Raw genomic sequence first — 27,024 nt, 5'->3', positions numbered from 1 at the left:
ACAAGAGAAATTCAAATTAAAGTAGGATACAAAGAGAGGATAGATAAGCTTTCCTCGACCAAATTAGCAATTTTGATGATTCATTTTAATGATAATGAAGAAAAACTATTGCACTTCTGTGGATTTAATGATAATGAAGAAAAACTATTCGGTTTTCTGTGGATGTAAATTAGTAGAACCTTTTTGGACATTTTGGCAGCACCTATCAGTGGATTTTTCTGCATTTCCATTATAAGGAACTATTCAGAGATGTACACAAATATTCTCATTTGAATGTGTACACATCATTATGGTAAAATAGTGAGCAATTGAAAGTTGTATAAATGTCTGACAGCAGAAGACAGATAACATATCCTGTGGATATCCACATGATGGAATATTATGCAGGCATTTAAAATATTTTTAAAATTATAAATGACATACAAAATTGCTCAGAATATATGTCCAGTATGATTCAAACTACTATATAAAATATATTTGGACCAAGAAGAGAAGGAAATAAATCTAAGGGTTATGGTATTTGTTAGTGATGGATTACTTAGGTTCTAAATGTTTTTTATGAAGAGCTTAATTTTAGGTAGACTTTATAGAAATCTATACACATACAAAAATATGCACAAGTCATAAATATGCAGCTTACATGATTTTCCAGTTAACACACACATATAATCAACACCCACACCAAAAAGGAGAAGGTTATGTATGAGCTCTCTAGAACCAGCTCTCACCTCTCTTCCAGTCACTACTCTCTTCCAAGGTAGTACCGTCCTGCCATCTCCCGCCACTGATGCCTTTGGCCTGTCTTTGAGCTTTAGATTAATTCAATCATACGCCCTTCATTTAGGTTCCTGGATCCAGTTCCACTGTATGTGCTGGGGCTTCCCACACATCAAGCAATTCCTGGACACCAGCAGGCTGAGGGCTGCACAGGCCGAGGGCTCAGTCTTACCTTACCTCCCCCATACCCTATACTCCAGTCCCAAGGCCAGGCCGTTCATTTTACCTGTGCTTCTGACCAACTTGCTGTACATCAGAGGTTCCCGCAACCTCTTTCTCTGGTTTCATGAATGTGCTAGAGCGGCTCATAGAATTGAGAAACATTTTACTTACTAGAATAATGGTTTAGTGTAAAAGGATGTACCTCTGGAACAGCCAGATGAAAGAGATGCCGAGGGCAGGGGTATGGGGAAGGGCACGGAGCTTCCAAGCCTCCTCTAGCTTCCCGCTCCTCAATCTCCACGTGTTCAGTGTTCACCAACCCCGAAGCTCACCGAACTTTGTGCTTTTGGGTTTTTACAGAAGTCATGATTGATTACATCATTGGCCAATGTGATCGATTCAACCTCCAGCGCTTCTCCCCTCTTGGAGGGCAAGGGGCCTGGGACTGAAGGGTCTATCCACTTAGTCACGTGGTTGGTTCCTCTGGTAACCAGCCCCTGTCCTTAGGTGATCCACAGGCATTCCAAAAGTAACTTCATTAACATAACAAGATACCTTAATCACTCTCTTGGCACTTAGAATTTTTAAAAGATTTTAGGAGCTCAGTGCCTGAAACCGGGATAGAGACCAAAGATGTATTTCTTATTATAAATCACGATATCATAGCTATATTCTCTTTTGTATCTAGCTTTTACTTAATGTTAGGGTTGTGATATTTGTCCTCGTGGTGGGTGCCATTAGTTGGTTTATCCTCATTGCTCTGTAGTCTTTCTTGTATGATAACATGACAGTTTATTCTTCGTAGCTTGTATTAGAAAAAAACAGTTTAAGAAGTAAAAATTGAAGTTAGGGCTTAAATTGGAGGCATTTCGGAATTGAATTTTCCTCACAATATTAGTTTGCATTTATCTAACTTGAGAAACTGTATCTCCTTTGATTTCTTGTTTCTGAGCGTTTGTTCATTCCTATTTGTATCTCCACCATAGCATTAAAGGAAAACAGCAAAGGAGATGAAGCTCAATATCTTTATTCTGCCTCTCATCACTGCTCTGGCCTAGGGTAGATGAAGGGAATTAGCTCTCTCCTTAATGCCCCTCCTGGTTCAGCGACGCCAGTGTTCAAATTTACAAGATGTGACATGATAGCATTGCACTCAGTGTCTCGTTCTGGTTGCATAGTAGAATGATGCAGAACCATAACTGAGCCTACATAATTCTAGAAGAGTTTTTGGCCTCTATTTCACCTACATTTGTTTAGGTTTATTATAATTCACTGCAGAAACAGTCATAATCTTAGCGCTGAAATGACCTTACACCTAATCACAACCAGTTTTCACCTGGCAGGAGAGGCGAGGTCCTGGGTGGTCTGCCCTGGCTGCACTGTGCGGGGGAGGGGGGGTCTACACCGGAATGGACTTGTGACTCCCATTTGGTGGCCCGCAGCCTCCCTGAGTGAAGAGACTCTGAGCTCCTTTACAAAAGCAGTTAGGACTCCTGCTCTCTTGTAGATTTGCTTCCAGCATTTCCTCTGGAGCCTTCACCTTGTGAGGCATTCACTTCACAATTGCGAACTGTTTGATCTTGATTCTTATTCCTCCATGTGGGCAATAAAGCCCTTTCATTTTTTTTTTTTTTTTTGTCTTTTTGCCATTTCTGGGGCTGCTTCCGCAGCATATGGAGGTTCCCAGGCTAGGGGTCCAATCGGAGCTGCAGCTGCCAGCCTATGCCATAGCCACAGCAACGTGGGATCCGAGCCTCGTCTGCGACCTACACCACAGCTCACGGCAACGCCGGATCCTTCACCCACTGAGCAAGGGCTGGGATCGAACCCGCAACCTCATGGTTCCTAGTCGGATTCGTTAACCTCTGAGCCATGATGGGAACTCCCAGCCCTTTAATTTTTAAAGGTTTATTCTAAGCCACTAATGGAAAAATTCTTGTTTTGCTGCTCTCTAAAATTCAGTGTAGGAGCTCCTGATGTGTTGCAGTGGGTTAAGGATCTGGTGTTGCCACAGCTGTGGCATAGGTTGCACCTGTGGCTTGGATTCATTCCCTGGCCAGGGAATTTCCATATGCCAGGGGCGGGGGGGGGGGGGTATGCTGCCGTAAAAAAAAAAAAAAAAAAAAAGTTCAGCCAAGACTCCAATTCAACTTGAGTTGGCATTTTGAGAACATATCCGTATTAAGTTTCTTAAGGCAGTGAGTGTGCAAAGTAACTTTTTTATGCATTGCTTTTCAGAAGTTGAAGATTTAGCAGTCCTAGGTGACCAAGCAGTTTCACAAATGAACCGTCTGGCAACTTTAAAAAGATATAGCCCCAACTCAGCAGAAATGGAGTTTATCCCATTGCCTAAAAAAGGGCGATTGTCTGTTCCTGGAGAGGATAACATGGTTTGTATAGTAAAGTGAAAATCTTTCTTTTTTTTCATTGTCTTATTTCTTTTCAGTAGATTGAGTTTAATTTCATATCGTGAAATGTACTTATCTAAATTGTATACAGTTCAGTAAGTTTTGACAAATGTGTGTGCCCAGCCCTCATCAAGATAAAGAACTTTTCCATCATCCCCCAAGTTCCCTTGGGCCTTTCCTCAGTAAGCTCCCATCCCCCTGAACCTTGGAGAAATACCATTCTGATGTTTTGCTCATTACAGATTAATTTTACCTGTTCTAGAACTTTATATAAATACAATGTGCACTTTTTTTTTTTTTGGTCTTTTTTTGCTATTTCTTGGGTTGCTCCCGCAGCATATGGAGGTTCCCAGGCTAGGGGTTGAATCAGAGTTGCAGCCACCAGCCTCCGCCAGAGCCACAGCAACGCGGGATCCGAGCCTCGTCTGCAACCTACACCACAGCTCACGGCAATGCCGGATCCTTAACCCACTGTGCAAGGGCAGGGACCGAACCCGCAACCTCATGGTTCCTAGTCGCATTCGTTCACCACTGCGCCACGACGGGAACTCCTGTGCACTCTTTAATATCAAAGTCTCTCTTCCTTAAAGTTCGGAAATCCATCTGATTGGAGCAAGATTTCACTCCCTTTTATTGATAAGTAATAATAGTCCACTGAATGAATACCTATAATTTGTTTATCTGTTCTACTTTAGATGGACGTTAGGGTTGTTTCCAGGTGTTTTTTTTTTTTTTTTTTTTTGCTTTTTAGGGCCGCACTCACGGCATATGGAGGTTCCCAGGCTAGGGGTCTAATCAGAGCTGTAGCTGCCAGCCTACACCAGAGCCACAGCAACATGGGGTCTGAGCTGCGTCTGCAACCTACACCAGAGCTCACGGCAACACCCAACACCAGATCCTTAACCCACTGAGCAAGGCCAGGGATTGAAACCGCATTCTCATGGTTCCTAGTCAGATTCGTTAACCACTGAGCCACGACGGGAACTCCTGTTTCCAGTTTTGAGCTATTATGAGTAAAATGGCTATGAACATTATTATAGCAGTCTCTCTATGAACATATGTTTACATTTAATTTGGGTGAATACTCAGGAGTGGAAATACTGGGTCACATTCTAGATTAATGTTTACAAGAAACTGCCAAACAGTTTTCCAAAGTGATTGTACTGTTTTACATTTCCATCATATTCTGCTATGCTTCTAAATCTCTGAAGCTGAATACAATAGATTATTAAACTATATATTATTAAGCTTAACAAAAAGTGCATTTATTTACTTATACAAGGATGAGGATAGTAACACCACCTAATTAGTACAGGCAATTCTCTTAACTTCTTTCAGCCCCATTATTTTAATCCTTGGGGATGTTATTTGCCTCCCAAGAGTCATGATTTCTGACATAATTATGCAAAAGCATTTTGAAAATCATAAAGCATTATAGAAGGGTAAGATGACAATATTGTCTTTTATAATTACAAATCTATATTATAATTCCATGTAATTTTTAGTGCCAAGTAAGTTTGTAAGTAGGGCGAATTCAGATAACTTAAAAAGCAAAGATGTTGATAACTACTTGGTATATTTCTATTAAAGTCATCCTTATACTCTATAATTCATCCTTAGGATAGCTACTGTAATTAAATCCAATGGTTATGTGCTGCCTGTTTACTTATTTATATTCTGTTTCATTCATTGTCTTAGAGATAAAAAAATAGGTGCTTAAAGAAAAATAAGTGTTTCCTGTTTTGTCCACAGAGTGTCACTGTTAGATTATTTGAAAATTACAAGCCACATACCATTTGGTTCTTTGTGGTTAGAAATACTTGCTTTTAAAGCAGATCTGGTGCCAGATTATTAGAAGACTAGTCTTTCTACCCTGAAGTGCATACGGGTTAAGCTTGATGGAAAATATTGTCTTAAAAGCAGTTGGGTTAATGAGAAAACAGTTCTGCCAGTGTCTTTCCATATTATTGTAGTGATCACAATGGGCAGAGATCCTTTAGGCCTTTGGAATTTCTTAAAGGTGAAATTGAAGTCCTCAAAGTTTTCTTTCAGTTCTTTCTTTCATATTTTCTTTTGGTTTATTAATATATCCTTCCTATACAAGGACGTGAATACCTAATTGTGAAGAAGGTAATAGCGTCATTAAGAATCTACATCAGTCTGAATATTTATATAATATTAATTGATAATTGCAAATATACTGACATTTACTATCATAAAGAAAACAATGAAAATTGTTTTCCAGCCTTCGTGTAACTGTGGAGTTACTCTGAACTTGTGAGCCCAAGGAATATTTCTCTCACATGAGCACTTAACCATTTTCTTTCTTTCTTTTCCTCATCTAAAAAAGTTCATAACAGTTTTATATCCTGTTTTAGTAGCTTTGTAATTTTTGAAATAGTTTTAGATTTATGGAAGAGTTGCAGAAGTATTACAGAGTTCTTGTGTATAACTTCACACAACTTCCCTTACTGTTAACTTACTTGTATAACAAAGTTATGGTAATTATATAACCACTGTACAGTTTTCAAAACCAGGATATTAACACTGGTACAGTGCTATTAGCTAAATTGCATTCTTGTTTGAATGTCACCATCCACTCTCCCCTGCCTCATTTCCCTGTTCCAGGGTACAATTTAGTATCGCACGTTGAATTTGGTTTTGTCTCCTTAGTTTTGTCTGATCTGTGACAACTCCTCATTCTTTCCTTGTCTTTCATGACCTTGGATTTTTTTTTTCTTTTTAGGGCCACACCTGTGGCATGTGGAAGTTCCCAGGCTAGGGGTGGAATTGCAGCTGCAGCTGCTGGCCTACGCCACGACCACAGCAATGCAGGATCCGAGCCGTATCTGCAGCCTACACCACAGCTGGATTCTTAACCCACTGAATGAGGCCGGGGTGGAATACTGGACACTAGTTGGATTTGCAACCTGCTGAGCCACAACAGGAACTCCGTCCGCCCTTGGCATTTTCAACGAGTGTACTGATCGGTTATTTGTAAAATGTCTCCTGATTTTGGCGTGTCTGATATTTTCTCTTGATTGAGATTATGCATTTTTGCAAGAACCCCACACGAAGCATGTTGTCTCCTCATTGAATCATATTAGGAGTGCAAGGTGTCTTGTCTATATATCTTTTTATTGGTGATGTTAACATCTATTACCTGGTTAACATGGTGTCTTCTGGATTTCTTTCACTGTAAGTTACTATTTTTCCTTTGTAATAAATATCTTGGGTGAGAGTGTACTTTGAGACTATGCAAATATCCTTTCCTAAACTTTTTGCCTTGGTTTGAGTTAGCTCACGGATTTTTACCAGCAGCGTTCGGTACTGTGGTGTTTGCCTAATGGTGACTTTTTTTTTGGCCATACTCACCACATGTTGGTATCTCCTGGGCCAGGGATCAAACCCGTGCCACAGCAGCAACCTGAGCCACTGCAGTGACAATGCTGAATCCTTCACCCCCTGAACCACAAGGGAACTCCTAATGGTGACTTTTTATTTCCCCTTTTCCTTTGTATTTTTTTCCCCTTTGTATTTCTTTTTTTTTTTTTTAATTTTTATTTATTTATTTTTGGTCTTTTTGCCGTTTCTTGGGCCGCTCCTGTGGCATATGGAGGTTCCCCGGTTAGGGGTCAAATCGAAGCTGTAGCTGCCAGCCTACGCCAGAGCCACAGCAACGCGGGATCTGAGCCATGTCCGAGACCTACACCACAGCTCACGGCAATTCCGGATCCTTAACCCACTGAGCAAGGGCAGGGATCGAACCTGCAACTTCATGGTTCCTAGTCGGATTCGTTAACCACTGAGCCACGATGGGAACTCCTCCTTTGTATTTCTTAATTGGAATTGATTTACAAGGAATAACTGTCCCTTCTTCCTCATTTATTTATTGCTTCAATTATATATTTTATATCAATATGGGCTCATGGACATTTATTGTATTATATAAATTATAATCCAACATTATTTTGTTGATCAAATTTTCCAGCCTTGGCTATTATGAGCTCCTTCCAGTTGGCTCCTGTGACCTTTTGACATGCCCTTCCTTTTTTTTTTTTTGGAGCAATTCCTTATTTCCTGACAGCACAAGGTGTTTTAGCCTCATTTATACTGTCCCTCTTTCAGCCCTGGAATTCACCTTTCTTCAAGGAGCTTTGGTTCCTTTTATTGAAGAGTGGTATTTAGAAACCAAGATGTAGACACTAGGTGTGTTCATTTCTACTCTTGTATTATTGCTCTTAGGCCCTCTCAGTGGACAGAGCTAGGAAATAAAATGTTTAATAATCTATGCATACATATACATGTATATTTCTATATGTTTTAGTATGTATTATAAAGTATGCATTCACACTGATATTCAGGAGTTTTCTTTTTTACATTTTATTGAAGTACAGTTGAATTACAATATTGTGATAATTTCTGCTGTACAACAAAGTGATTAAGTTAGACATGTAAACACATCCATTCTTTTTCAGATTCTTTACCCATATAGACTCTCACAGAATATTGGGTAGAGTTTCCTGTGCTCTATAGCAGTTCTCCATTGGCCAAACATTCCATGTACCACAGTGTGCATATGCCAATCCCAAACTCCCAGTCCAGCCCTCCCCCAGGAGCTTTTCTTAAACTTAGGTTTTTATATAGTAACTTTCTTCCTTTAGCTCCCTTTTTAATCAGCTCTTACCTTTTTCATTCTCATGAATGTAGGTTTTGGTTTTATTTTATCTCTGCTTTGTCTTGTTAGATTCTGAAAACCTTTTGGAATGCAGGTAAAAAAGAAAAGTAATTAAAATAAATATGTAGGTGTTCCTGCTGAGGCACAGTGAGATCTGCAGTGTCTCTGGAGCACTGGGGCGCAGGTTTGATCCCTGGCCTGGCACAGTGGGTTAAGGATCTGGTGTTGCTGCAGCTGCGGCATTGAGTCACAACTGTGGCTCAGATCTGATCCCTGGCCCAGCAATTCCGTATGCCGCAGAGTGGCTCCATACACCACACGGCAGCCAAACAACAACAAAATAAATAAATATAGAAAGTGTTATTTTTTTCTAGTATTTTATTTGGCTCCTAGAGATATTAAGCATTGACTTACTTATTTTTATATTAATAGGAGAGCAATGCATCTGAAGTTTTCTTTAATGAAAATCATCGAAACCAGCTTGTGGAATTCCAACACCATTGCCAGGTATCAAAGTTGTCACTTAAAAGTAGTTTTCCAAAATATTGAGCTAAAATTTTCATTACCTCATTTAATGTCGTTGTACTATTAACAGAAATTTTCCTATGCCAAGTTCTGTATGATTATCATTCTGTTGTGATACATTTAAAAAAAAATCGCTACTTGAAACAACTTCCTTAGGTGAAAAACTTGAAATAAAAATATGGCTTTTGTAGTTTATAAAAAAATAGCCCATTACTGGTCACATACAGTCGAGTCTCTTTCATCTAGACTTTTCAATATTGAATTTCTCTGACATTTCTTTTAAGGAAATTGGCTGATTTGCATGACATTTATTACACCTAAATGCATTATCAAGATATTGCAATTAAAACGAAGTGGCCACCCAGCAGTGTTTCTTAAAGAGTACACCTTGCATAGTTTTGAGGGGATTTTGTACAATGGACATGTTGGTAGAGATTGATAGAAGTAGGTCCTTATCAAGGAGTGTGTGAGCTGCATACCCTAGAAGTAATGAACGTTCGTGAAAAGATACATGTTTCTTAACACTTAAAGTTTCTTGAATACAACCAACTAACATACTTTGAAAAGTAAAAAAGAATCATTATTTTCGGGAGGAGAAGGGGAAACACTTGGACGGGAAGGGATCCATCTCCTGGGGAAGGAGGTGCAGAGGCTGGGAACGCAGGGGCGACGGAGGGCGCTGCGGTTTGGAGCAGGGCTCGCCCAGCCTGCTTTCCATCAGCACCCACGACCAGCCAGGCTGACGCTGCTCCGCCAGGAACGTCTGTGCGCATGGTGGGATGGAGCATCTGTGCTAAGAGGTGCCCAGGTTCCAAAGTCACAGCCCTAAGGGATGGGCCATAAAGGATCCTCTCCGTTTGTCGTGATGTGCCAGCCGCCGCCCTCCTTTCTTCAGCGCCTTCCCTCGCCGGTCCAGACCCCAGGGTGCAGCGCTTGCGTCTTGCCCTTTTGTGTTCTTGCCCGGCATCCCCTTTAGCAAAGCCCCAGCCCTCCGCAGCTGGGAAGCAGAGGGGACGGCCTGTGCTGGGGAGCGGGCCCCCGCCTGGTGATCCTCCGACAGCCCCCATCCTTGCCTCTCACTTCGTGGGGGAAGAGGAGGGCCTGGAGAAGAAATGCCCTCCAAGTCCCGACTCCTCTCCCCACTGGGGCCAACAAACGTGCCTGGATCCAGCTCTCTGCCGACCTCTCTCCCGACCCTTTGAATGGGAAAGGTGTTTTCCTCGGTCAGGCCAACACCGCCTCTGGTTTCTGCATCTGACCCACCTCCCTTTGTTAGCCATCTCTCTCTCTGTCTCTATCACTCTCAGCATATTCATTCTCCTACAGTTTTTTTTTTTTTAAATCACTTATTTTGGCTTCCCATCCCTCTTTAGCTGTCATCCTCCCTCTCTCCTTCCTTTCATAACCCAGCTCTTTGAATATCATTTGTATTTACTATCTAAACATCTGACTTCCTGATTTTGTTTTTGTTTTTTTGTCTTTTTGTCTTTTCTAGGGCTGTACCCTCGGCATATGGAGGTTCCCAGGCTAGGGGTCTAATCGGAGCTGTGGCTGCTGGCCTTCGCCATAGCCACAGCAACGCAGGATCTGAGCCGCGTCTGCGACCTACACCATAGCTCACGGCAATGCTGGATCCTTCACCCACTGAGCAAGGGCAGGGATCGAACCCACAACCTCATGGTTCCTAGTTGGATTGGTTAACTACTGAGCCACGATGGGAACTCCCTGACTTCCTGTTTTTATCTGTCTCTTTTTCTAAATCATGAAAATAAGACATGCACTTGGTTCAAAGAAAAGTTAAACAGTAGAGAGTGACAAAACATGAAAGTCTTTTCCTCTTCACCCTCAGCCCTATACCTTGGAGGTAACCACTTTTATTTTATGTATTTATTTTTTATGATTTTTATTTTTTTCCATTATAGCTGGTTTACAGTGTTCTGTCAATTTTCTACTGTACAGCAAGGTGACCCAGTTACACATGCATGTATATATTCTTTTTTCTCATATTATCATGCTCCATCATAAGTGACCATAGTTCCCAGTGCTCCACAGCAGGATCTCATTCCTAATCCATTCCAAAGGCAATAGTCTGCATCTATTAACCCAAGCACCCCATCCATTCCACTCCCCCCCCCCAGGCAGCCACAAGTCTATTCTCCAAGTCCATAAGTTTCTTTTCTGTGGAAAGGTTCATTTGTGCCATATATGAGATTTCAGATATAAGTGATGCCATATGGTATTTGTCTTTCTCTTTCTGACTTATTTCACTCAGGATGAGAGTCTCTAGTTCCATCCATGTTGCTGCAAATTGTTCTTTTTTATGGCTGAGTAGTATTCCATGTGTATATATATACCACATTTTCCTAATCCAGTCATCTGTCGATGGACATTTGGGTTATTTCCTTGTCTTGGCTATTGTGAATAATGCTGCAATGAACATAGGGGTGCATGCATATTTTTCAATGAATGCTTTGTCCAGATATATGCCCAAGAGTGGGATTGCTGGGTCATGTGGTAGTTCTATGTATGGTTTTCTAAGGTACCTCCATGTTGTTCTCCATAGTAGTTGTATGGTAACCACTTTTAATAGTCTTGATCTTCTTCTGCTTTTTGGCCACATCCTAGGCATGCTCAAGTTCCCAGGCCAGGGTTCAGACCCACACCACAGCAGATCCTTAACCCACTGTGCTACCAGGAAACTCCAGTAGTCTCCATTTTAAATTATTGTGGTTTCTACCATTATACAAATAATATACTCTATTTCATTTTGTGTTAACTTTTGGTGTTAACTATTAACTTACCACTGTGAAAGGTAAGAACTTTAGCTCTTTCATTTTCCCCACTCTGAAATTAGTTATACTGTTATTTGTACTTCTTTTAATGCTTACTGTTAATTTTCACTAATAAGCTTCCATTACCTCTTCTGGCAGATTTAGAAGGCAGTCCTTTAACAGTAATCATGTCCCATCATATAAGAAGTAGAAATTAGCATTCCATACACTATCCCCTATTTATCTTCCTTTTAACACCCACTTCTCACATTCCTAACACTGTCAAAGTTTATGAACTCTGTTCCATAGACTATCAGTAAGCCTTCCATGTTTTAGATATGTTATTTCTAAAAATCAAAAACAATCAGTGCTTAGAATACTAGTATTTGTTAACATTATTTTCTATAAAACTAAATAATGTCATTGACCTTGGAGGATAACAAATATAATTTTTTTTAAAACTGAAGCAATAATTGACATACAACATGATGTTGATTTCAGGTGTACAACATAATGATTCACAATTTTATACATTGCAGAATGATTAGTACAATAAGTCTAGTTATCTGTCACCATACAGAGTTATAAATTTTTTTCTTGTAATGACAACTTTTAAGATTTACTGTCTTGGTAACTTTCACATTTGCGATACAATGTTATTGACTATAGTCCCCATGATGTACATTCCATCTCCATAACTTATTTATTTTATTACTAATAGTTTGTACCTCTTGATCCCCTCTATCCATTTTGCCTACCATCTAATACCATGCCTCTCTGGCAACCACCAACCTGTTTTATGTATCTGCGAGTTTTGTTTTGTTTATTCATTTTGTTTATTAGAGTCCACATAGGAGTGAAATCATATGGTATTTGTCTTTCTCTGGCTTATTTTACTTAGCAGTTCATGTTGTCACAAATAGCAAGATTTCATTCTTTTTTACATCTATCTATCTATCCCACATCTTCTTTATTCATTCATTCATTGATGGACAATTATGGTGTTTCCATATCTTGGCTGTTGCAAATAATGCTGCAGTATACCATAGTGGGGGATGCATGCATCTTTTTGAATTAGTGTTTTTGTTTTCTTCAGACAAATATCCAGAAGTGGAATTGCTGGATCATGTCGTAGTTCTAGTTTTAGTTTTTTGAGGAACCCCCACACTGTTTTCAGTAGTGGCTATGCCAGTTTCTATTCCCACCCACAGTGCAGGAGGGTTCTCTTCTCTGCATCTTCACCAACTCTTGTTACTTCTTGTCCTTTTGGTAGTAGGAATTCTGGCAGTTGTAAGGTGATATCTAATTGTGGTTTTGATTTGCATTTCCCTGATGATTGGGTATGTTGAGCATCTTTTCATGTGCCTGTTGGTCATCTGTATGTCTTCTTTGGGAAAATGTCTATTAAGTCCTCTGCCCATTTTTTAATTGGCTTGCTTGATTTTTGTTATTGTGTTGCATGAGTTCTTCATATATTTTGGATATTAACCTTTTATCAGATATATAATTTTCAAGGATCTTTTTCCATTCACTAGGTTCCCTTTTATTTTGTTGATGGTTTCCTCCATTGTGAAGAAGCTGTTTCGTTTAGTGTAGTCTCATTTGCTTAGTTTTGCTTTTGTCGCCGTTGCCTTTGGAGTCAGATCCAAAAATGCATTGCTGAGACTGACCTCAAAGAACTTTCTGTGTTTTCTTCTAGGAGTTTTATGATTTCTGGTTTTACATTCAAGTGTCTAATCCATTTTGAATTAATTAAGAAATACAATCCTATGATTAAGAAATATAATCTTCTGTTGCGAATTCTCTCCTATTCAGTGTCCTAAGTGTCAACGTCAGTGGATTCTCTCCTGTATTCTGCCAGCACTCAAAATCATGGCATAATCTAGTTGGCTTTCTCTTTATACTATGACTTCATTTGTCTAAATTTTTTCTTATTTAGAAGCTTTTTTTCTTCTTTTTTCTTTTTTCTTTTTTTGTAGGGCCACACTGCGGCATATGGAAGTTCCCAGGCTAGGGGTCGAATTGGAGCTGCAGCTGCTGGCCACAGCCACAGCAACACGGGATCCAAGCGGTGCCTGTGACCTACATCACAGCTCATGGCATCCTTAACCCACTGAGCGAGGCCAGGGATGGGACCTGCATCCTCATGGATACTAGTCAGGTTTGTTTCTGCTGAGCCACAGTGGGAACTCCAGAAGTTTTTTTTTTTTTCTTTTGGAGTTTTTGCTATTTATTTATGTATGTTTGTATGTTGAAAGAAGAAAGATGCCTTTTTCATCTCTTTGCTAGGAATTTTGAGCTTCAGAGTCTTTCTTTATGTTGAATGCAATCTGTTTTCTTCGTAAATTTCTTTTTTCATAAACCCCTCCTATTCTAATTTGAACCAATTACTTTATAGGCACAACTGTCATCTCAGTACTTTTTTCGATTGCCTGCTGTTTCATGGATCCCATGGCTTCCTCATCCTGGATTCCCCTATTGTTTTCTTCTTAATTTTTCTGAGTAACTTCTCCTTAAAGATAGCTTTTTTTTTTTTTTGTCCTCAAAAGGGTGCATAGGAGTTAAATTTCCTGATTCTTTGCCTATCTGAAAATTTCTTCATGTCACTTTATGTTTCTTATGTCCCATATTTGTCCCTTTTGTTGACTATGTAATTCTAGGTTCAAAATTACTTTCCCATAGAAATTCTATTCTAGCATCCAGGACTCTTGAGAAGTCTGTTAGTATTGACTTTTTATAGGTTAATTTTTTTCCTGTCTTTGGAAACTTTTAGAATCTCTTTTCCCTGTATCCAGCTTAGCACTACATGGGTCCTTTCAATTTGAAGTTTGGTGCCAGTCTTTAGCTATGGTAGAGTTTTTTCTCCATTTCTTTCTTTTCATATACAGTTTCCTCTATCTGGAATGATTTTTAGTTGGTTGTGACAACTCCAAAATCCATGTTGCTTAATGTTTATCTTGTTTCTCTCCTTGGCTTATGTACATTGTTCTGAGAGATATCCTTCACTTTGTTTTCCTGATGTTCTATTTTTATTTATTTTTATTAAATTATAGATGATTTACAATGTTGTGACCATTTCCGGTGTATAGAAAAGTGGCCCAGTTACACACACACACACACACACACACATTCCTTTTCTTTTCTTTTTTCTTTTTTTTTGTCTTTTTGCCTTTTTCTAGGGCCACTGCTGTGGCACATAGAGGTTCCCAGGCTAGGGGTCGAATCGGAGCTGTAGCCACTGGCCTACTCCAGAGCCACAGCAACGCAGGATCCGAGCCACATCTGCAACCTACACCACAGCTCATGGCAATTCCGGATCCTTAACCCACTGAGCAAGGCCAGGGATTGAACCTGCAACCTCATGGTTCCTAATCGGATTCGTTAACCACTGAGCCACAACGGGAACTCCCCACATTCCTTTTCTTATATTATTTTCCATCATGGTCTATCCCAAGAGATTGAATATAGTTCCCTGTGCTGTACAGTAGGACCTCATTGCTTATCCATTCTAAATGTAATAGTTTGCATCTCTTAAGCCTAAACTCCCAGTCCATCCCTCTGCCTCCCTTCTCCCCCTTGGCAACCACACATCTGTTCTCTATGTCTGTGAGTTTGTCTCTGTTTTGTAGATAGGTTCATTTGTGCCATATTTTAGATTCCACATATAAGTGATATCATATGGTATTTGTCTTCTCTTAATGACTTACTTCACTTGGTATGAGAATCTCTAGTTGCAACCATGTTGCTGCAAATGGCATTGTTTTGTTCTTTTTTATGGCTGAGTAGTATTCCATTGTGTATATATATCACATCTTCTTAATCCATTCATCTGTCAGTGGACATTTATGTTGTTCTCATGTCTTGTCTATTATGAATAGTGCTGCTATGGACAGTGGTACATGTATCTTTTTGAATGAAAGTTTTTCTGGATATATGCCCAAGAGTGGGATTGCTGGATCTATAGTTTTCTGAGGAAACTCCAAAATGTTTTCTGTAGTGGTTGTACCAATTTACATTCTCCACATCCTCTCTGGCATTTGTTATTTGTAGACTTATTAATGATAGCCATTCTGAGTGGTGTGAGGTGGTACCTCATTGTAGTTTTAATATGCATTTCTCTAATGATCAGTGATGTTGAACATTGTTTTTATGTGCTTACTGGCCATCTATATGTCTTCTTTGGAGAAATGTCTATTTAGGTCTTTTGCCCATTTTTTGATTGGGTTGTTTGTTTTTCTTTTGTTGAATTGTATGAGTTGTTTTTATGTATTTTGGAGATTAAGCCCTTGTCAGTTGAATGGTTTGCAACTATTTTCTCTCATTCAGAAGGTTGTCTTTTCATTTTTCTTGTTTCCTTTGCTGTGCTTGTAAGTTTGATTAGGTCCCATTTGTTTATTTCTGTTTTTCTTTCTATTGCCTTCAGAGACTGACCTAAGAAAACATTTGTATGGTTTATGTCAGAAAATGTTTTGCCTATGTTATCTTCCAGGAGTTTTATGGTACCAGGTCTTACGTTTAAGTCTTTAAGCCATTTTATTTTATTTTAGTGCATGATGTGAGGGTGTGTTCTAGTTTCATTGACTTACATGCAGTTGTCCAGTTTTCTCAGCAGCACCTGCTGAAGAGACTATTTTCCATTTTATATTCTTGCCTTTTTTGTTGAATATTAATTGACCGTAGGTGTCTGGGTTTATTTCTGAGTTCTCTATTCTGTTTCATTGGCCTGTATGTCTGTTTTTGTATCAGTAACAGATTGTCTAGATTACTGTAGCTTTGTAATATTGTCTGAAGTCTGGGAGAGTTACACCTCCTTTGTCTTCCCCCCCCCCCCCCCTCAGGATAGCTTTGGCAATTCTGGGTCTTTTATGGTTCCATATAAAGTTTTGGATTATTTGTTCTAGTTCTGTGAAAAACATCTTGGGTCATTTGATAGGGATTGCATTAAATCTGTAGATTGCTTTAGGTAGTATGACTATCTTAACAGTATTAATTCTTCCAATCCAGGAGCATGGGATGTCTTTCTATTTCTTTGAATCCTCTTTAATTTCCTTGAGTAATGTTTTATAGTTCTCAATGTATAAATCTTTCACCTCCTTGGTCAGGTTTATTCCTAGGTATTTTATTTTTGGGGGTATGATTTTAAAAGGTATTTTTTATATTCATTTTCTAACATTTCATTGTTAGTATACAGAAATGCAACTGATTTCCAAATGTTAGTCTTGTATCCTGCTACTTTGCCGAATTTCTCAGTTCGAGTAGTTTTTATGTGGAGTCCTTAGGGTTTTTTGTATGTAGTATCATGTCATCTGCATAGAATGACAATTTTATCTCTTCTCTTCCAGTTTTGATACCTTTTATTTCTTTTGTTTGTATGATTGTTGTGGCTAGGACTTCTAATACTATGCTGGGTAAAAGTGATGAGAGTGAGCATCCTTGTCTTGTTCCAGATTTTATTGGGGAGGCTTTCATCTTTTTTTCCACTGAGTATTAAATTGGTTGTGGGTTTGTCATAAACAGCTTTTATTATGTTGAGATATTTGATATTATATTGATATATTTTTGACACAATCATAATTTCCAGTAATTTGATCTTATTTTCTGATTGCCACTATTTTATAGCATTACATTTTTGTTTTGTATGATATCCTGAATGTCTTCAGGCATATTATTTGGGTTATTAAAAGTGTTCTTCTCTTGTTGAAATTAGATCTTTCTCTTCTCTTCTATTTTTTTTTTTTTTTTGTCTTTTTGCCTTTTCTGGGGCCGCTCCTGCGGCATATGGAGGTTCCCAGGCTAGGAGTCCAATCGGAGCTATAGTGCCAACCTACGCCAGAGCCACAGCAACACGGGATCCGAGCCTCGTCTGCGACCTACACCACAGCTCATGGCAACGCCAGATCCTTAACCCACTGAGCAAGGCCAGGGATCAAACCCGCAACCTCATGGTTCCTAATCGGATTCGTTAACCACTGAGCCATGATGGGAACTCCACATCTTTCTCTTCTGACTTCATTTGTACTATCCGTTGGTCCCTCTCAGCTCGGTCTAAATCTACCTGAATGATTCTCTCTTAACCAAAGGTTTGGATTTGGTACAGTTCTGACTGTCAAATCTATGCCTTCAGCATATGCTGTTCTCCATGGTCCCAGAATTGTGTATGTATCTAGCCATTGCCTCTTGGAGAACTCTATATAATGTGTACAAAATCATCTTTTTTATGTTCCCTCTCTCAGGTTAACTACCATCATCTCCTTAATTGTTTAAGCCAGAAATCCAGACATTGTCCTTGACTAATTCCTTCCCCTCTTCCCCATTCACCAAGTCCTGATGGCTATCTTTCCTTAATCTCACTCAAAAAGTGTCTTTGACATTCTAACCACGACCATCTTGATCCAGACCCTTATCATTTTGCATTTTGACCTTTTCTAAAAATGATCCTGCCTCATATCTTCCCATGCTTGAATTTCTTTTGTCTTCAGGGTAAAAATCTAAATATGACGCTTCTTGCCTCCCTAGCCTCCTTCTCCAACACTTTTTAAACTATAAATAGTACCCTAAACTTTTTAAACTATATATAGTACCCTAAATATATTATGCGAATTCGTGTTCTCGTATTTTTGAATTTGCTGATCCTTCTGCCCTCTGTGCCTTCCATGCATCTTCACTTGGTGAACTCTTTCTCATCTTTTAATTCTCAACACAGACATTTCCGTCTTTGAAAAGGCCACTGTGACCGCCAGCCTGGATTGGGTCTTATTTTTTTCTGTGTACCTAGTCCTGTGCCTCCTAGTCTTACTTCTGTCATGGCATTGGGATTGAACCAGTATTATGTAGTATTGTTATTATCATATTAGTATTAACATAATATATAGCACCTCATTTTGTCCTCAAGATAACTTTGAGAGAGATTTTCATCCCCAACTCTATACATGAGGAGATCGAAGCACAGAGAAATTAAGTAACTCGCCCAAGGTCACAGTGGTACTAAGTGGCAGAACTCTAGTATTTCAAGCTCGTCTTATTCCCTTAGATCCTGTGCTATTTACCCCAGTGCTGTACGCCAGTGAGTCTCACACTTGATCATGCATTAGAGTCACCTGGAGGGCTTGTGAAACCACAGCTCACTGCCCTCACTTTCACAATTTCTGCATCCGTAGGTCTAAGGTGGCATATTCTCCTTTTTTTTTTTTTAATTATTGGAAATCTCCTCATTTTTATTTTTATTTTTAAATTTTTAAAAATTTAATGATTTTTATTTTTTCCATTATAGCTGGTTTATAGTGTTCTGTCAATTTTCTACTGTACAGCAAGGTGACCCAGTCGCACATATATATATATACATTACTTTTTCTCACATTGTCATGCTCTGTCATAAGTGACTAGATATGGTTCCCAGTGCTATACAGCAGGCTCTCATTGCTAATCCATTCCAAAGGCAATAGTTAGATTCTCCATTTCTAACAAGCTGTAGTTGATACTTGATGCTGTTGGGCCACAAACCACACTTTGAGAACCACTGCTCCAGGTTACTAAGCAATTTCTTTATTGAAATTGTCTCTTTGGTTGTCTTTCTCTCCAGCTAAAATGGGAGTTTCTCTCTCTCTCTCTCTGTTTGTTAGGGCTACACCTGTGGCATATGGAAGTTCCCAGGCTAGGGGTCGAATCAGAGCAACAGCTGCTGGCCTACACCACAGCCAAAGTAATGCCAGATCCGAGCTGCATCTGTGACCTACACCACAGCTCACGGCAACGCTGGATCCTTAACCCACTGAGTGAGGCCAGGGATTGGACCTGCATCCTCATGGATGCTAGTCGGGTTCAGAACCTGCTGAGCCACAATGGGAACTCCTAAAATGGGAGTTCTTTAGGGCAGGAGTTAGTGTAATTAGTTGGTTTATCTCTCTCTCTTTTTGGTTGCATTGGAATCATGTGAAAGTGTCTGGGCCAGAGACTGAACCTGTGCCACAGCTCTAACCAGAGGCACAGCAGTGCCAACGCCAGATTCTTAATCCTTAGCCATGAAATCACTTCATCTCTCCCCCTTTTTTTAATATCCACATTTCTGGCATCTAGCAAAGTAGTGTTGACAGGTGGTAGGCCCTCGATAAATGTTTATTTGAATGAGTGGATGAGCTATTGGTTCTGGCTTCTTTATTTAAGTGTATTTTCACCTGAATGAAATCTCTGTAGTTCAAGAAATATCTCAGGTTTCATCAATCACATACCTGATTGGCATAAAGAGGCCATGCAGTCAAAGGTTTTGGAAGGCTAATTGTTTTTTGTTTTTTTTTTTTTGTTTTTTTTTTGTCTTTTTTTTGCTATTTCTTGGGCTGCTCCCGTGGCATATGGAGATTCCCAGGCTAGGGGTCCAATTGGAGCTGTAGCCACTGGCCTACACCAGAGCCACAGCAACGCGGGATCAGAGCCGCGTCTGCAACCTACACCACAGCTCACGGCAACGCCGGATCGTTAACCCACTGAGCAAGGGCAGGGACCGAACCTGCAACCTCATGGTTCCTAGTCGGATTCGTTAACCACTGCACCACGATGGGAACTCCGGAAGGCTAATTGTTAATTGCATGATTTTAAAATACTTTGAAGCCAAAAGTCACATCTGTTATATTTGATTCACTGTTCTTTCTGGAGTGGACTGGTCATTGTCTATTAGTTTATACGTCTTTATATAGAAAGAGGCTCTTTGGCACTTTAGCCGATTTGAAAGTTTCTTTCATAAGGTAGCACCTTCTTTGATGTAAAATGACTCCATCATAAATGTGACGGCTTATAGGAGTTGTGGTACATTTACATTCCAGTATTCAAGCTTCTTAAAATGCCTGTATATCATGGAGTCACTGAGTGGGAGGTTGGGGCACCTCTTCTCAGCCAGCTCGGCTCTGGGTCACCAACAGCCAGGCATCCAGTGGAAAACAAATTTCTGACAGAGCTTTCTGTGTTTGCAGCAGTCAAAGTTTGGCTTAATGGTATTTTCTTACATGTTACTTTTCTTTCAAAATAGGAACAACTAAAATGTATTTTTTTTTTTTGTAACAGAGTTTGCAAGAACTTACTGAAAACATGAAAAGGCAGGTTAATCACCTCTGTGGCATAGTTTCACAAATGCAACATTCTTTGGAGAAATCATTGTTGCTAAACTGTGTAAGTTTTATAAGAACATTTTTACCTCTTTGATAAACCTCTAGTTCCTACAGATAACAATCAGTTAGAAGTGAGAGAGAACTGATAACTGTGTGAGGTTAGCAAGGCTGTTTTTACCTTAGCAGCAGGTTGGAGACTAAACCTCTGTTGGAAGATGCTAAAGGTTAGGCTTGAGATATTGTGAAATTGAATATTTTAATGTTTGCAACAATAATGTATAAAATGGAATCAAAATGTAGGATTGAAGAGGAATAAAATCATATCACCAAATTCAGTGTTTATGGTTGATTGTGGAAAACGCTGTTGCTAGGAAAAGAGGTATTATTAATTAAAATTAATGCTTCTACCAACTGTTTAATTCTTATTTTTACTCACAGATGATTTATACTGGCTTTGTGTCATTTTAGAGGTCCTCTGGATTTATAGAAAAAAGGCTTTTTTTTTTTTGTCTTTTGACTTTTTAGGGCTGCACCCGAAGCACATGCAGGTTCCCCGGCTCGGGGTCGAATCAGAGCTATAGCTGCTGGCCTACACCACAGCCACAGCAACACGGGATCCGAGCCTACACCGAAGCTCATGGCAATGCTGGATCCTTAACCCAGTGAGCAAGGCCAGGAGGGATCAAACCTGCGTCCTCATGGATACTAATCGGGTTCGTTAACCACTGAGCCACGATGGGAACTCCTACAAAACAATTTTGATTATATACCTCATGGAGAAATTAAAGTCTAGAAGTCAAAGAAAGGAGCTTAACCCATTCTGTTCTCTTACCCTGGCAGGGAGATTGTAGCCCATCTTTGCCAGAACAAAGGCAGGAAAGCGGTGACGGGACCAACCCTGTAGGAACATCTCTTCAGTCAGCAGCACTCCCTGAACTGCAGCAGCCAGTCCTCGTGGAGAGTCCACCGCTTCCCAGAATTGTCTCCACATATTCATTACAGCCGTGCACCACACCAAGCAGCCCCTTTCCTGTTCTTGCTCTCCCATCCTACTTTTTCAGTGAAGGTACTGAAAGTACCAACGGTGTTATCTCATCTGCCGAGGCTGCCCCAGCTGTACCTGCAGCAGTTCTGCCGCAAGGAGAACCCAGTCTAGCAGACACTGCTGGGACGATGAACTATTCAACTATAATGGAAAATAACAGCGTGGGTGCAGACACTGCCTTGCCATCACTCTGTATCCCTCCCAATTTTGGTGAGTTTGAAATGGCACACAGATACCATCCTTTAATTTAGATTAAGAAACATCCTTAATGCAAACTAATGATAGCTTTTTTTTCTTTACAGAATAAACTCAAAATGGTTTAAAGACCCAAATATAAGACATGATACCACAAAGCTCCTAGAAGAAAACATAGGCTAAATACTCTCAGACACAAATCACAGCAATATTGTGATTTTAAAAAAATTGTAGTTAATTTACCATGTTTTAGCTTCACTACAGCAAAGTGATTCTTTTTCAGATTCTTTCCCATTATACGTTATTACAAGATATTGAATATAGTTCTCTGTGCTATACAGTAGGTTCTTGCTCCTTTTTTTTTTTTTTTTTGGTCTTTTTGTCTTTTTAGGGCCGCATCTGCAGCATATGGAGGTTCCCAGGCTAGGGGTCCAATCGGAGCTGTAGTTGCTGGTCTACACCACAGCCACAGCAATGCAGGATTCTTAACCCACTGAGCGAGGCCAGGGATCGAACCTGCGTCCTGATGGATGCTAGTCGGGTTCGCTAACTGCTGAGCCACGATGTGAACTCTGGTTCTTACTCTTTAATATAGCCTTTAAATTTATCTATGTATCTATCATCCATCTATCTATCTATCTATCTATCTATCTATCTATCTATCAATCACTGTGCCATGTGGCAGCTTGATGTGGGATCTCAGTTCCCAGACCAGGAAATGAAGCCAGGTTGCAGCAGTGAAAGCACAGAGTCCTAACTACTAGTCCACCAGGGAAGCCCCTAATATAGATTTTTTAAATTAAATGTTAATTTTGTTTGTTTAATTTTTTTTTTTGGCCTCATTCACAGGATGTGGAAGTTCCCAGGCCAGGGATCGAACCCATGCCACAGAAGCCACCCTGGCCACTGCAGTGACAACACCAGGTCCTTAACCTACTGGGCCACAAGAGAACTCCTAATTAAAGGTTTTATATTGAGACAGTTGTAGATTCACATGTAGTTATAAGAAGTAATACAGAATGATACCCTTTACCCAATTTCCTCCAGTGGTAACATCTTGTAAAACTACAGTAAAATATCACTACTAGGATATTGATGTTGATATACTCCACAGATCTCATTTACCTGTTCCCAGTTTGACTTGTATTCATTTGTGTGTCCATACATTTAGTTCTATGCAGTTTTATCACATGAGAAGGTTTGTGTGTCCGCCACCCTAGTCAAGATACAGAACGTTTTCATCACAAGGATCACTTGTGTTGCCTTTTTTAAAACCACGCCCATCACCCTCTGGTGACCCTGCCCTCCCCATTCTCCTGTCCCCGACTCTTGGCAACCGCTGATCTATTCTCCTTCTCTAGAATTTTGTCACTTCCAATTTGTTGTATATTTGGATGCATATATCATGTAACACTTTGATACTGGCTTTTTTTACTCAGCCTAAGTCCCTGGAGATTAAACCAAGTTATTCACTAGTTTCTTCCTTTTTATTGCTGAGGACTGTTACATGGTATAGCTGTGTCATAGTTTAACCATTCATCTGTTGAACATTTTGATTTTTTTTCCTGTCTTCGACTGTTAGGACTAAGGCTGCTATAAATATTCATGCACAGGTTTTTGTGTAAATAGAAGTCTTCATTTCTCTGACATGAATACCCAAGAGTGCAGTTGCTGGTTATATGTTAACTGCATGTTTTCGTTTTATGAGAAACTACTTATTTTCCATTGCAGCTGTACCGTTTTCCTTTCCTATCAGCAATGTATATGTAATCCAGTTTCTCTGCATCCATATTTCTGCTCTTTCTGTTGTTCTTTTTACCTTCTGATGCTTCATGATTACTGCTTTCATCATGTCCCTATGTGATAGAAGATTTTCTTTTTTCTTTAAGAGTAAGTCTACTGGCGACAAAATCCTTTAGTTTTCCTTCATGTGAGAAAGTCTTTATTTCCCCTTCTTTCCTGGAAGATCGTTTTACCCAGCATGAAATTCGTGGATGAGAGTTCTTGTGTTACAGCCCTTGAAAACTTTTTATTTATAGAAATGCCAGGAAAAGCAGAAACCGGCCTTGGAAACAGTACTAAATCAATGCATTACCCGACTTTCTTGGGAAGTGACAGTGGCCGAGATACTACCTCTTCATCTGTCTTCAGCCCTCCCAATTTTGGTGAGTTCGAAGTGATACATTATTACAAGTAGCACTGTTTGATCTAGATTCACTAACTTCCTTAATGCAAGTCAGTAGTAGCTTTTTAAAATTAAAATTTTAAATTTTTTATTATTATGTTATTTTTGGTCATTTTAAGGCTGCGCTCTTCGGCATATGGAGGTTCCCAGGCTAGGGGTCGAATTGGAGCTGTAGCTGCCGGCCTACACCACAGCCACAGCAACACGGGATCTGAGCTGCGTCTGCTACTTACACCACACCTCACGGCAATGTTGGATCCTAACCCACTGACCGAGGCCAGGGATCGAACCCACATCCTCGTGGACACCATCTCGGGTTCTTAACCCACTGAGCCACAACGGGAACTCTTCTTTGTTTTTTACTGAAGGCAATTTCTACCAATTGTTGCATGTATCAAGGGTTTTTCCCTTTTAGGAGTTCCTGTCACATTAGCAGCTGCAGCTCTGATTTGATCCCTAGCCTGGGAACTTACATATGCCACAGGTACAGCCCTAAAAAGCAAAAAAAAAAAAAAAAAAAGTTCTTTTCTTTTTATTGTTGACCACTATTCCATGGTATGGGTATATAACTGTTTATCTGTTCACTCACTGAAGTACATCTGGAATATTTCCCGTTTTTGGCTGCTACAAGTTTAGCTCTATGAGCAGTCCTATACCAGTTTTTGTGTAAACCTAAGTATTACTTTGAGATGAATACCCAAGAGGGCAATTCTGGGTCATGTGAATTCCATGTTTTTTTTTTCTTCTTCTTTTTCTTTTTTTTTTTTTTTTTTTTGGTCTTTTTAGGGCCACACCCACAGCATATGGAGGTTCCCAGGTTAGGGGTCTAATCGGAGCTGTTGCCACCGGCCTAGGCCAGAGCCACAGCAGTGCCACATCCGAGCCACGTCTGTGACCTACACCACAGCTCAAGGTCATGCCGGATCCTTAACCCACTGAGCGAGGCCAGGGATCGAACCCCCAGCCTCATGGTTCCTAGTCGGATTTGTTTCCACTGCGCCAGGACGGGAACTCCAGAATTCCATGGAGGAGCTGTTCAGTTTTTAACCTTCCACCCCAATATATGCGATAGTTTCTCTGTTTCTCTGTTCTTTCATTATATCCTTTCTGTTTGATGATTTTCCTGTAGCCTTCCTTTAGCCTACAAGAGACAGGTTTTTTAGTTTTCCTTCATGTGAAAATGTCTTTATTTCCCTTACATTAATAAAGGATAGCTTCACTATGTATAGGATTAAGGATTAAGAGTTATTTTCTTAAGCGCTTGAAAAATGTTTTTCCTGTAGCTTTGCCAAAAATAGCAGAAACCAGCCTGGAAAACAGCCCTGAGACAATGTGTTATCCAACTTTATCGGGAAGTGACAGTGGCCAATATTCTTCTTCATCTGTCAGCCTCCCACCTAATTTTGGTGAGTTTCAAATGATACATTACTATAAGTAGCACTATTTTTAAAAATTTATTTTCTTTTTTATTCCTTTAAAATTTTTTTTTAGCTGCACCAGGAGCATGTGGAAGTTCTCGGGCTGAGGATAGAACCCACACCAAAGCAGTCACAATGCCATATCTTTAACCACTAAGCCACCAGGGTACTCTTATAAGTAGACTATTTAATCTAGATGCATCAATGTCTTTAATGCAAGCTAGTGGTAACCTATTTTTATTTTATTTTATTTGTTTTTAAATTTTATTTATTTATTTATTTATTTTGTCTTTTTGCTATTTCTTGGGCCGCTCGCGCAGCATATGGAGGTTCCCAGGCTAGGGGTCTAATCAGAGCTGTAGCCAGTGGCCAATGCCAGAGCCACAGCAACTCGGGATCCGAGCAGCGTCTGCAACCTACACCACAGCTCACGGCAACGCCGGATCCTTAACCCACTGAGCAAGGGCAGGGACCGAACCAGCAACCTTATGGTTCCTAGTCGGATTCGTTAACCACTGTGCCACGACGGGAACTCCCCATTTTTTTTTTTAAATTCAAGTTTTTATTTCGAAATAATTTTGCATATATATATTTTTTACAGCCACACCTGTGGCATATGGAAGTTCCCAGGCTAGGGGTCAAATCGGAGCTCTAGCTGCCGGCCTATACCACAGCCATAGCAATGCCAGATCCTAGCCTGTCTTTGACTTACACCACAGCTTGTGGCAACGCTGAATCCTTAGCCCTGAGCAAGGCCAGGGATCGAACCTGTGTCCTCATGGATCCTAGTCAGATTCCTTTCTGCTGTGCCATGGCGAAAACTCCACATTCACATGTATTTGTAAGAAATAATATAAAGAGCTCCCTTTTACACTTTACCTTTTTCTCCCAATGATAACGTCTTGCAAAACTAGTAAAATATCATAACTGGGGTATTAACATTGGTAGACAAGACACAGATGTTATGGAGTTGCCCCCAGTTTTACTTGTAGTTTATGTGTGTTGGTATTTATTTCTAATTTCATCACATGAGTAGGTGTGATAACCACTATCATGGTCAAGATACAGAATATTTCCATCACCATAAAGATGCTTCTTCTTGCCCTTTTATAGCTACGCCACCTGTCCCAGGTCACCCCTTCCTTCCCCACTGCTCACCCCCTACTTCCCCCCAAACATTGGTCTCTCTAATTTTGTCACTTCAAGAGTATTATATAAAAGGAAATCTTATGGTACAGAACCTTTGAGGATTTTTTTCCATCAGCATAATTCCTTGAAGATTTATCCAGGTTGTTGCACATATCAATTCTTTCTTCCTTTTTATCGTTAAATAGTTTTATAAGATTTTAATAGGTAGTAGTTGTTTTTAACTATTCATCCATTGAACAGACATCAGTTTTTTTCCCCTTAATTTTTGGTAGTAGGAGTAAAGCCGTTATGAATATCCATGTACTGGGTTTTGTATAAATATAAATTTTTATTTCCCTGTCATGAATGCCAGGAGTGCAATTTTTATTCTTATGGTAATTGCATGTTTAGTTTCATAAGAAAATGCCAGTTTTCTAGAGAGGCTGTACCATTTTTCATTCTCACCAGCAGTGATCCAGTTTCTTCACATTCATGTTCCTTTTCTTCTCATTATTCTTTCTGTCTTCCTGATGCTCCACATTGCCTTCTTCTTTTTTTTTTTTTTTTTTTTTTTTTTTTTTGTCTTTTTGCTATTTCTTTGGGCCGCTCCCGCGGCATCTGGAGGTTCCCAGGCTAG

At 39.8% G+C, this 27,024-nt stretch overlaps 1 protein-coding gene across 1 annotated transcript in view; it reads left to right on the top strand.

Annotated features, from left to right (window-relative positions):
• Window positions 1–27,024, top strand: part of BEND2 (BEN domain containing 2) — a 68,140-nt gene that overhangs the window by 6,910 nt on the left and 34,206 nt on the right. The window contains exons 3-6 of the mRNA XM_021080613.1: window positions 9,527–9,761; window positions 11,481–11,511; window positions 21,257–21,671; window positions 23,696–23,821. Coding sequence (XP_020936272.1) covers window positions 9,527–9,761; window positions 11,481–11,511; window positions 21,257–21,671; window positions 23,696–23,821 — 807 coding nt within the window. The remainder of the gene's footprint in view (window positions 1–9,526; window positions 9,762–11,480; window positions 11,512–21,256; window positions 21,672–23,695; window positions 23,822–27,024) is intronic.

Source organism: Sus scrofa, chromosome X (assembly GCF_000003025.6).
Source record: "Sus scrofa isolate TJ Tabasco breed Duroc chromosome X, Sscrofa11.1, whole genome shotgun sequence".
Taxonomy (NCBI): Eukaryota; Metazoa; Chordata; class Mammalia; order Artiodactyla; family Suidae; genus Sus; species Sus scrofa.
Note: the sequence above shows the minus strand (reverse complement) of the source record. Positions and strands in the feature narration are given on the sequence as shown.